The sequence below is a fragment of the Ciconia boyciana genome, chromosome 1, assembly GCF_034638445.1.
Source record: "Ciconia boyciana chromosome 1, ASM3463844v1, whole genome shotgun sequence".
In the NCBI taxonomy this organism is placed as follows: domain Eukaryota; kingdom Metazoa; phylum Chordata; class Aves; order Ciconiiformes; family Ciconiidae; genus Ciconia; species Ciconia boyciana.
Genome location: NC_132934.1, coordinates 8,799,798 through 8,811,752, shown reverse-complemented (window position 1 = coordinate 8,811,752; position 11,955 = coordinate 8,799,798). Strand labels below are relative to the sequence as shown.

At 41.8% G+C, this 11,955-nt stretch overlaps 1 protein-coding gene across 3 annotated transcripts; it reads right to left on the bottom strand.

Annotated features, from left to right (window-relative positions):
* SUV39H2 (SUV39H2 histone lysine methyltransferase) lies at positions 1-11,384 on the bottom strand. 3 transcript variants are annotated; one of them, XM_072858324.1, is made up of 7 exons: positions 11,273-11,384; positions 9,916-10,061; positions 8,253-8,924; positions 6,315-6,461; positions 4,595-4,724; positions 2,981-3,096; positions 1-968 (listed from the first exon to the last, which is right to left on the bottom strand). In XM_072858324.1, exons 1-6 carry the CDS (start codon positions 11,289-11,291, stop codon positions 2,987-2,989), a joined length of 1,224 nt encoding a protein of 407 aa, XP_072714425.1. In that variant the 5' UTR covers positions 11,292-11,384; the 3' UTR covers positions 1-968; positions 2,981-2,986. The 3 variants fall into 3 exon arrangements, with proteins under 3 accessions (XP_072714425.1, XP_072714432.1, XP_072714415.1); XM_072858331.1 differs by lacking the exon at positions 1-968 and adding an exon at positions 1,789-2,204; XM_072858314.1 differs by lacking the exon at positions 1-968 and having other exon boundaries at positions 1,789-3,096.
* Positions 11,385-11,955: the final 571 nt, after the last annotated feature.

Here is an 11,955-nt window from a genome sequence, read left to right as displayed (position 1 = left end):
CATTATGAAAAGAAAATGTTCCTGAGCTTACAAACTGCATATTCTAATGTACACAGTCCTAAAACATACATTAGAAATAACCAAAAGATTGACTTAACTTTGAGATTAAATAACTAGACAATAGCTTGTCTTACAGGTGATCTTGCAGCTTTAGTTTTGCTACCAAAAAAAAAACAAACCCAAAAAACAAACCTCAACATAAAGGAACAGCTAGAGGATAGCTCACAGGTTACCAGTCTCTAAGAAGTGCATATACACAACTGAACTGGTGGCCATGATGATGCTAACGGACCACAAAGCAAAACAAAGGCAGAAACTAGGTTGGTTTAGGCTCCTTAAGAAATTGAAAATAGCTTTTTCTCCTTTTCCAATTTGGCAATTTTCCCCCGAACGCATAAAAACAGCAAAAGGAGTTTTAAAAGTGACACAGTGTCCCATTAAGCTAATTCACTGATTGCAATCCAAATGCACTGTGAATACGTACATGTAAAATACTGTTCAAGGCTCTAAACTGGAAACTGGATACGTGGGTTTACTTCAAATAAATACAAAATACTGTTACCTCCCAGAACATAAATTAACAGTCCTTTATTTATCGCAGAAGAGGTAACACGCACATCCTTAAAGAACAGCAGTGTTATTCCAATGCTGGTGGCAACATATACTGCCTTGGGGAAAAAGGCAGGCACTGAACTCAAGTACAACTTCTAAGACTTTTACCTTTAAAAATGCGTTTACTTGCAATTTTTAAATCAAACTGGGCATGGACATAGATAGACAAAACGTGTCGAAACATCCCTGTGTCATCTTGTACAGGAGAGGCCAGAGAAACCGATTTGGTAAGGAATCCATTTCTTGCCGCAGCCACTCTCGCCATCCTGTACCGACAGGGAAGGCTGCAGACTGCAGCGGACAAAGGAGCTGGAGATTGCAGACTCCATCCGCGTGGAATGCATCGCTGAATCGGGCTACATGCAAGAGAAAGCACTAATGACTCCAAATGATGTAAGATCATCTAGAGTTTGCTAACATTAAAGCTCCACATTCCAATTCAACTTTATAAAACAACAACAACAAAAAAATTCATTAGAGATGTGGCGTGATAAAAAGTGACTAGATTCAGTGTTTACCCAAGTGTGTGGATACAGGTGAGCCTGGTAATGTCAAATACTTTTAAATCTAAGCAAACTTTCTCCTATTCATTAAACAATATAAAGTATCTATTTCAATGTGTATCTCTTTGTATTGCAGGTTACAAAACTTACACAGCACTTTCAATGGCCCACACTTGTCACCCCAACCGTGAAACTGATTTTGGCTAGTAGCATATAAAATTTCACTTTCTGCCAAAGAGCCAGATCTTCAGTGCAGATGCAACTGTGCTTCTTAATGAACAAACAACCTGTATTATCCTTTGAAACACTCTTCTTGGAGTGCTAGTAATTAACATGAAATTTAAGGCATTTTCTAACAAATTAAGTAAACGGTTATATGCTGGGTACTTGACTTCATTCACCTGAGCCAACAGCTGTGCACCTTATAAAGGTAACCAGCTAACCTATGATACATAGCTAGCATCCATTTATGAAGCTTCCATTTATGGAGCAACATTATTCTGCCTGACCCTATCAACATTTACATGATTTCTAAGCAATATGCAAGTTTTACTTTTAATCCATGAGAACAGAGCACTTAATCAATCCCTGGAGCAGAGACCTTGGCTGTAACTCCACTCATAACCTACCTCAACTGCTCTTCAGTGTTTTTGAAGCCAAGTAAAACTTCGCATACGTTATGAACAGATCAAGACAACTTTAAGGTGATCAGGGGAAAAAAAAAAAGACAACACAAGCAGCTGACGAACAGTATATTTCTCAGCCTCCTACATTCAAGAACATCTTACAAATGTCTACAGCAAATGGGTAAACTCACCCCTAGTCTAACTTCACTGAAGTTCAAGAAAAAACAGGCCTAGTGTCTTAAAAGTCTGTCACTAGATAAAAAAAGTCACAGTATGTAAAAACTTAATCAAAACCAGTTGTGAATACAAATAAATTCCCAGGGTATTTTTGCACCTAACAGATAACTGAGCATATCTCCATAATGCATCAGCTTTGTTAGACAACAGGCTGCTCTCTCTACTCTTCTGTTATCTGTTTCCAAACTGCAGCCAGTAATTTGTTTCAGCAATGACCGCCAAATTTCTGCAATGAAAACAAACAGCGTACGTTGCTATCGATAATCCGGTATTTACAAATTCTCTGTAGAAATGCAGACCTCCTGTAGCATCCTAACTAAAAATCAGAACAATTGAAAAAAAAAAATCTATTTGTAAAACTTCTAAATAACATCAGCTAAAAAGGTTCGAGACCTTGATCTTACACCTGGTATCTGCTAAAACCAATTGCTTTACTTGCGTGGAGTTCTATGGACATATTACAGTTTGCATTCCTGTGAACCTTCATTTAGACACAGTCTGATGACTGTCCTTAATCCTTCACCCCGTTGCCATAAATGTTATTGCTAATCTCTTGAAATTTTTCTTTATACAACAAAAAAACAAAAGAACTGTCAGCTATGATTTAGGACTCAAATCAAATGTGTCCAGACTTTTCAAGGTACAGAAAATACGTAACATCACTTCATCCCACTGAAATCAGTTCCTAAAAGGCCTACGGCTGTAAGCTCACACTCGAATATTCAAATCAAGGTACATTTTAAAGAATTTTCTTAGCATACATTTTACCACTTCCTAAATAACAGTTCTAGAAAAATTGATTTTTAATCCCCATTCAGTTTTGTATTTGCCTGAAACACTACATCTCTTTCTTTGGCCAATGCCATTTCAATTACAAATGTAATGCCTTGTTTTCACTGTACTTATTTACATTAGATGTAAGAATACTTGAACATATGTGTGAAAGAAGAGTCTTCTTAAAACACATTTAAAAGTGAACAAAGTGTTTGTGACTTTGGATACCCAAACTCAGTTGAGATAACCTCTGCAACACACAGCTCCGCATTTACAGACAGTTCTGATCCTCTTTCTGGATGGGCTAAGACCATCAGCAGAGTCTGAAGTCAGATCTATTGAACCTGTGACACAGATAAACACAAATAAGGAAGTTTTAAAAGACAGACTGAAACTGTACTAGGTATTCAAATGGCTTCAAAAAGCCTTCTAACACCCCAGTTCTTAAAAGAACTGTGTGTGAAGCTATACACAACTTCTACTGACATCCAAGTTACTTACAACCGCTTACACAACACCTAGCATACACATCAGAATCCAAAGCTCAACAAACTCGAGCCTTGTACCCTCAGGTCTGTAACCATACCAGTCAGCTGAGACTGCAGCCTGCTGTGAACGTTAGTGTCACAGACACCACAAAAAAGAGGAGTCTTAAGGATTTAAATAAGATCAATTTGTCAGCACTTAAAGAGAGCTTCTACAAGAATGAGGTACAGCTCTGGCGTAGAGAGATGCTTCTCTGAAAACTAAATAGTGGGGCCAACAATGCGTCACTGTTGTGGATAAATGGTTTGCACGCAAAATTTGACACACACAACACCCCTGCCAGCAAACCTCACAAATTTTTTATTGTACTGGAAAAAAAATGAAGCCATAGAATGGTTTGGGTTGGAAGGGACCTTTAAAGCCTATCTCGTCCAACCCCCTGCCGTGGGCAGGGACATCTTTCACTAGATTAGGTTGCTCAAAGCCCCGTCCAACCTGACCTTGAACACTGAACGGAAGATCAGTTATCAAAGAATCATCAAACAGCCCAGGTTGGAAGGGACCTTAAAGGATCATCTGGTACAACCTTTTGTGGGAAAGGGAGCCTAGATGAGATTATTTAGCACCCTGTCCAATCACATCTTGAAAACCTCCAGTGATGGGGACTCCACCACGTCCCTGGAGAGGTTGTTCCAGTGAATGATGGTTCTCACTGTAAAAAATTCCTTTCTTAATTATCAAAGAGCCGACAGTATTTCACCAAGAACTTTGTTTCCTGAAGTCTCTGCATAATGGTCAACGTATCCAACTCAGCAAAACAATAGTAAACTTTGGACCGTCCTTCTTCCATCCTAAACATCCTGTACAGGACCTACATCCACAACTGAGGTCTACAGACACCAGAATCCGGAGACAAATCTATGGTGCCTTAGACCACGCAGCTGTTACAACTGTCTTTGTAACTATCACTAGCAGATTACTTAGAAAGTAGTTTACGTGAAATGCCATGTAAGTACCTTTGAATAAAGGAAAGCTTTTTTTAATGGCATCCTGACCATTCTTTTGAGCATTCTTGTGACAAATCTTCAAAATAATTTGCCTTGCCAGATGTTCCAACCACAACCCCTTGCTGTGAGCTAGGAGCGCTGAAGGAAGTAACGCACTAGAGGTGCACGCAAAAGCTTCTGGGTGCACTCTGTCTGCGCTACACATCAATGAGTGCAGTCTGCTCTAGAATCCACAGAGCTGTCTTAGGGCGATGCAGTGCCTGACCTGAAATGCTAACAGCAGTCAGGCTGCAACAGAATCCGCCAGCGCCCCAAACCTCCTGCAAGAACAGTGTTAAAATCTGCAGACCTTTCATCTGATAGTCAAAGGTTAGCTCTTCTCCAGCCTTGATGGTTCGTGTAGAAAACAGCGCTATTCGAGGAAGACGTAAGTCGAGGTTATCAATAAACACATTGAAGACTTGAAGATTTGGATCACACTGTAAGGCAAAAATTAACGTAGTTTCTGTTAAGAAAACTGCACAATAAGTTTCACTGAAGTGTTTAAGTAAACCAAAGTCACAGGAAAGGAAGAACTGGTTCTTCTCTCAGTGACAGAAGTCTGAAATTGATTTCAGAAGATAAGTTAACAAATTATATTCTTGAAATAGCGTTAAAGGAGAACACTCATAGCTTAGAGTTGAGTCCTTTCAAGAAGGCAACCTTTACACAGTACGCAGACTACACTAATATGCAACAGCCTATTAAAAAAAGATACCTTCAAAAGATGACAACAAAAAAGATGACAAACACAGCAATTAAAGCTAATTCAGAGGTTAGTATTTATCTACAAAACCCACAAAAAGAATTAAAGTTGAAAGAAAAGAAAAAACAACCTAGCAGTTCAAGCCACACACAATTACTATTCCGTATTTAGGTTTAAGCACTGCTTCCAGGCCAGAAATAATATTTTCATACTGTGAATAAATTTCTATTTTCAATTGCTAACCTGCTTGGCTTCTGAATTATCTGCTATGGGCTGGGTGGCAGGGGGAGAGTCAAGAACACTAAGCAGGAACTAGAAACCACTTTATTGTTTTTTCTGGATTAAGTGTCAGTAGTGACTGAGACAGTTTGTTAAACTCTGCACACTTTTTTGCCCTTTAACAGTAAAATATATCCCACGTTAAAGAATCAGAAGTGACGTTAGACATTTAACTTTACAGTGAAGAGTGAGAATACTTCACTCCCATTTCCGAATGTGAAGAGCAATTGGCTGTATCTAAAACTCTTCTTCATCCTTCTCCCTGGCAAGCCTGCATGAAATACGAACGCCATCAGCTCACAAATCTGAAGACATGAATTTACTGTATTTGTAAACACTGACTGCATACCTCACAAACACTACTTCAGTAAGAAATAATAATTTTTTGTTCAGGAGAAATACATAATTCCTTTCCAAATGCAGTTCAGCCTTCTTGCTTTAGGTACTTCAGTTGAACAGGAAATATTCAAAATTTCCTGTTTAAAATTTACTTTCGAGTTCTCTGGCAAGTCTAGATTTGATATGAGGAAGGAAAAAGGTATCTACAGGGGAGAAATACCAAAGAAAGCACAGGAATTTTCATTTTTTCCTCTACCAATGTTTGAAGGATAATATTCAGCATAACCCCCCCATCCTGCCCTGCTACAAAATAATGCATCAATTCCTATCATCTTTGACTCTTCACTAATTTTATTAAGTACTTCTGAAGTGTTAGGTCTTTTAGGTACTTGGAAAAAAATACACCCAAAACAACCCTATTTTGGTTGTCTAGAACAAGCAGATTCAGTGACAACCCCAGTCCTACCAGATGTCCACTTCAGGCAGCATCTCACTCCCAGATTTTTGTAGGTAGTCCTACTCCAAGTAGGGCTAAGTATTCCGTTCTATGTATTATGTCATCTAACTCACTGGACTGTGCTGGCATGAAACAAACTGCTCGAGAAAAACTGTGAATATGGTAAGAAAATATTTACAGTAAGAGAAGATATTTCTGGCACAATTAGGATAATTCTCCAAATTCTTAGTATACAAAACAAGGTCTTACGCTGTGATTCACAAAGTGGGACACATTTCCATATCGAGCTGCATCTACTGTAAATTCATCTGAGTCATAGTCCAAATCAAACAAGTATGTATTTCCCTGGTTGTCATAGAGCTGGCCTCGTCTCTCTGCTTCTTCACTTGTAATCACCTAAAAAAGAGGAAAAAAAGAAACCTGCATCATATTATTAACTATTACTAAACTAAAATAAAAATCACAACCAAGTTAGAAAACTTACTTAGTAAAAAATACCACATTCACTTTTTGATGTTGAAATAGCATTTCATCTTTAATGAATAAAGAATACATACATACAGCTAAACGAATCAGTTAGTGACTGAGGCTTCTCTGGATGTAGTTTGTCTACAGCTGATGCACAGCACTACCTTGTCTCAGGAAAAAAAAAGTCACCTTCTATATAAAAAATGTCACCACAGCACTTTCTATTAAGAGTTTTGATGATGACAGATACAATCAACTGTTTCTACTTGAAATTTCTATACACACAATTTCTTCATTAGACCCAGAAAGCCTTGTTTACTTCATGTAAAATGAAGTTTCAACTTTCTCCCTTTGCACAGATGAAGATCAACAGGTATCAGTCTTCACAACCCAGTCACATTTATAGTCCGGTATTCATCTCCTCCCTTCCCTAGAAGCATCTCTTCCTGCTATTTTTGACTGCAATGAAAGATCCTATTCATGACAACTTAGATACATCACTTCACAAAGCTGAATCTATGCAATTAGGCTAGCATGTATCAGCACAAGGTAGAAATCCAGAAATCCCCCAAAGGAATAGAAGAACTACAGTCACTTTTGACAGAAGCAACAGCTTAAACAACTTCATCTGCAGCCTGTTACGTTAAATGTGTTCTGTTGTGCAGACTCGGCAATCACAATTTGGCAGCAAGACAGATATGAAATGTGGTGGAATTGGACAAAAAACCCTCTAAAATCTCTCTGACAGATCAGATTTGAGAACTTATTCAGCAGTAGGGAATAAATAGATTCAGGTGAAAGGGTAAATACACACTCTTTTCTTTAAGCAACAAAATTACATAATCATCTTCCTGCATTGACCCCTCAACAAAGATATTTCTTATATGTTTACAAGAAAGGTATAAACATGAGAAATTAGAAGACTTGGGGCAGAAAGGATGGAGGAAATACAATAAAGACCATAAACATTTGTACGAAGGGACAGAAGGAATTATTTTGAGTCAACTTAGTAGCAAGGCAGATTTGTGGCAGAAATACAACAGACTGGATCAGACAGGCTGCCAGGAGCTACTGATGTAAAGAGCCCTGAAGCAGAACAGAGGTTGAGCCGGATAAACACAGGGCAATACAAAATCTTGAGAGTAACTCAAGCTCCGTATTTTATAATGTGAAAGGTCTGTTTGAAACATTATGAGATCGAGTAAACAGATAATGTCCATACTACAAGTCTTATTCTTGATGTTAATCAAAAGTAATAAATATGTTTGGAAATACTACCTTAGAAGTTCAGACAAAACAGAAAAGGGACTGACAGACTGGGTGGGGAGTTTGGTAACAACTGTGCCTGGGGAACAGCAAAAATTACAATAATAAAGATGATCAGGGAAGAATGAAGAATATGACCGCCATGAAAAAAAAAGGAGGACTTGCCTTTAGAAATACTATTAGGGCACATATCTAAAATAATTGTCTAGCGACACGCAGGATAAGCATTCTCTCTACATTCAACCTTTTACAATTGCTCTGGAGTACAGGACGTTCAGGACAATGTATTTTTTTCCCGCAATCTAGAATGTCTATCGTATTCTTCTACTCAAAAGTAGACTTATCTATTATATAGTAGACACCAAGAAGCGTTAAAACTGAGAAAGCTCCTCGAGATTTTCTCCAACATTTCCTTTATTGTAAATAATTAATCTATATGAGATAGATACATACCTCTCCAACATACTCCATCACAAAACTGTTGGTTTTAATTTTCTGGAGGGTTTTTACTCCCCAGCCACGGCCATTGTTAGTTCTGAAGATGCAAAGAGAATATGGTGTACCTTTCTGTACTATCCTATTAGGGCAGTCAGGCCCACACCTACAAAATGAATTGCATTCATAGATGGGCAAGCCGGGCTGGATTTTCAACTTCTTTCGTTTATTGTAAGCCAAAATAAATCCAGCCTCCTTTGGACAGCACTTCTCAGCGGGGCAGTCAGCGCATTCACAGCCAGTCGTTATTCCATTTATTACATTTATTCCCGGAGCAGGTTTATACTCATTAATGTAGTAGAAGTCTAAAGGAGGGCCTTCAAGATCCACAGTGTTTTCTACCAGAATCATTGCTTTATGATTCTTTTTCCTGTTGAGTTCTTCTTTCCATCTCTGCAGAGCTATTCTTTGCTTAGCCTTCTTTACAACGTAATCTGCAACCGCAGGTTTCAAAGCTTTAACATGGTTTCTCACTTTCAGTGCTTTGCCTTCTCTCACCCGAGACAAGTAGTCATTCTTGTCACTAAGAAAGTTTTGAAGAAGCAATGGGCATTTCAGATTTTTCTGAGGTTCCCAAGTATTTGAAGATTCTGGCCATCCTTTCCATTTCACAAGATAGTATTCTGTTCCCTTGAAATACAGAAACAGATATAGATTTAGCCACATTTCATTTTGCTGAAATCCATCATGACAGAGTACACAAACACAGAAGAGCTCTGGAGTTAAGCAACGGCATACAGTGCAGAAGGTCTTGATGTCCCCAGGACAATTAGAATTGGGGAGAAAGAGAAAAATCAAGTTTTTTGTTTGCAAATTAGTGTATAGCACAACTTTGGATACTTTACGTATCATCTCTAGGGGCAAAGAAATAAACAGCTGGAATGAACTCTGATTGCTAATGTTATACCTGGAGGAGGCTAGTTTGTTAAGGCCGTTATATAAGCTATACTAACTAGTTGCACGACTTGTATGCACAAGCAGAACGTAGTCGTATCACATAAAGAACAAAAAAAATAATTCTAAACTTACCGAAAAAATCTCTAAACACCCCACTATTTGTCATATATCAACCATCCTCCCAAAGAAGTAATCCATTCAAAACACATAATATTGTATTTATAATCAAGAAGCATACATTTTGTACTTATTTCAAAAAGGCCAAATAACTGTAACAAGGCCAAATCCTGAGACTGAATTTCACTGGCACGATCAAGCCGTAGGAATCCAGTTGCAGCACATGGCCCTAACTCTTCATCAAACAGACTACAACAGTCAAGAGAGAAATATAGACTGTTACCTGCAAATAAAGGAGAAGCATCATAATACATACCAAGCTACAACCTAAAGGCATCATTTTGCTTAACTTCTAGATTATGCAAAGGCGAAACATTTCATATTCTAACATCTCTGTAATTTCAGAAAAAGACCTTCCTCCAACATACCGAAAGCAGTAGTTATACCGCTTTCTGTTTACAGTTCAAAGTTTAAAAGATATTTCATTCGATGTCAGCAAGAGCTTTGTCCTCACAGCCTACTACTTTATATCATGAGCAAAACTACCTTTGGCTTGTTTCCAAATTTCAGCTGAAAGAGTGATCAAATTGGTCTGTGTTTCTCTTACCTCTTCTACCTTGTAGTCACACAAATATTCCACCTCATAACTCTTTAGATTCCTGTTGGTGATTCCAATGGATTTACATCTGAGATTTTCCTTCCTACATAATTCTTGGAGGGTCTCAAGTGAAGCTAGACATGGCACATACCAAGCTACAATAAGAAAATTGGTAAAGAATCCTATTTAATGTCTCAGCTAAATTGAAATCATTACGCCTTATCCCAGAGTTCCCACATTATCATTTGTGATAGCATTCCATGAGTCTCTTGTACAACTACAGTGTCTCACAGAGTCAAACTCAACCCTTCTCTAACGGGTAAAGTGAAACACGTCAGTGATTCCCTCCCTGAATCTTTATTCTGTACAGTACGTACATTTATAAACAGCAATAAATATTTTGGAGGGCAAAGACTTCCAGAGGTGAAAGCTGCACTAAGAATAGAATAATTTTCCTACGATTACAGCATCCCATAACTGAACTACAGCGACAAGGAAACCTCCATTCTTCAATAAGACCGCCAAATATCTGTAGTTAGTCAAGTGGAATCGAGCACTTGCGATGCAACCATGGTGACTGGACGAGGAAAGAAAGATCCACAGCGCTCTTCCAGAAGGATCGCGGGTGCCCTGTCAGCTAGGCGGATTTAAAGGGACGCGACACTCCACAGAGCGGCATGGCGAGAGTGCCAGCTCCCTGCCCGAGCCCGGGAAACACTGCTGGGGTGGGATGAAGTTCAGAGGAGGAGCCGCGCGTTGCGATGCGGCGAGGGCTGTGCCGCTCTCCCCTCGGCGCCGGCCGGGGCACCGCGGGGCTCTCCTGCCTCAGCGCCCGCCGGCAGCGCGCAGGGCCCCCCCGCCCCGGCTCCCAGCCCCGCCGGGAAGGGGCCGTCCCCGCAGGAGTTCACCTCCGGGGCGCACGGCCAGAAGTTTGCGAAGGCGGGGAGGGGGCGGCGGACCCCTTTCCCGCGGCCGCTGCGGGCCCCCCAGCGCCTCTCCCTGCCCCCCCGCCATTTACCTCAGGCGGCTCCCCGCCCTCCCCCCCAGCCGCTCCGGGGCTGCAGGCACAGCACCCCAAGGAAGCGGGCAGGGGCCCCGGCCCTCCCCGCCCGGCCCCGCTAAGGCCGGGTGGCTGAGAGCGGGGCGGGGGGGACGCGGCAACGGTCCGAGCGGAGTTGGGCGACGGGGGCCGGCAGCGGCTCCCCCACCGCCGAGAGCGGACGGGAGACGCCCCCCCCCGCGCCTTCCCTCTCGGCCTACCCAGCGCAAGGAGAAGGGAGGTAAAGCCCGAGCGAGGCGCTCCGGGCTGCCCCCTCCCCAGCCCCTGCCACGGCCCGAGTCGCCGCCACCGCCGCCGCTACCTCACCTCCTCGCCAGCCCTCCATCTTGGCGAGGGCCGCGCTCGGGGCCGGAGGCGCCGGCCGCGGGTCGAGGCCCACGCGGCTGCGCCCCCCTCCGGAAGTGGGCGCAGAGGGAGAGCGCGGCGCCGGCGCGCGCAGGCGGCTCCGCCCCCGCGCGCAACGCGAAGGGCTCTGGCGGCAACGGCCGCTGGCGGGGTCGCCTCAGCGGGAGCTGCCTCAGCTTCTCCGTGAGGCAGGGCTGCCCCCGGGAACAGAGCCGGGCAACCACAGCTGCGAGGAAGATTAAAAAGAAACGAGGCAAAACTTAAAGCGCTTTCTCTTGGGTCTTTTATAGCACTGGCTAACTACTGGGGTCTTTTATAACCCCCCCAGCTGGTACTACTACACACAACAAAGCATCCTGTAAAGATGTCTGGCCACTAGTTACTGCTTTAACGTCTCTTTACTTGTATTTATAAGGGCTGTGGGACTCCGCTGCCCCGACAGAAGCAGGCTTTGGGTTTTCCAAGACCCCTTTTAGAAGTTTTCACACAGGAACTGGTGAACTATTTACTTATTTTCTAGAGATCAAAGACCCAGGGATAAGGGAGGCAGAACTTTCCCAGCACTTCGTCCACTCAATGAAGCCTCACAAGTTCAAAGCCCATGTCTAGGCTGGTAAGCCACACAATACAGACATTTGTTTGGA

Coding starts and splice junctions, on each gene's coding strand:
- SUV39H2 (XM_072858324.1), bottom strand. Junction 4,725..6,314: donor CCCACTTTGTGAATCACAGC/GTAAGACCTTGT, acceptor TTTGCCTTACAG/TGTGATCCAAATCTTCAAGT. Junction 3,097..4,594: donor CTTTGACTATCAGATGAAAG/GTCTGCAGATTT, acceptor TCTGTGTCACAG/GTTCAATAGATCTGACTTCA.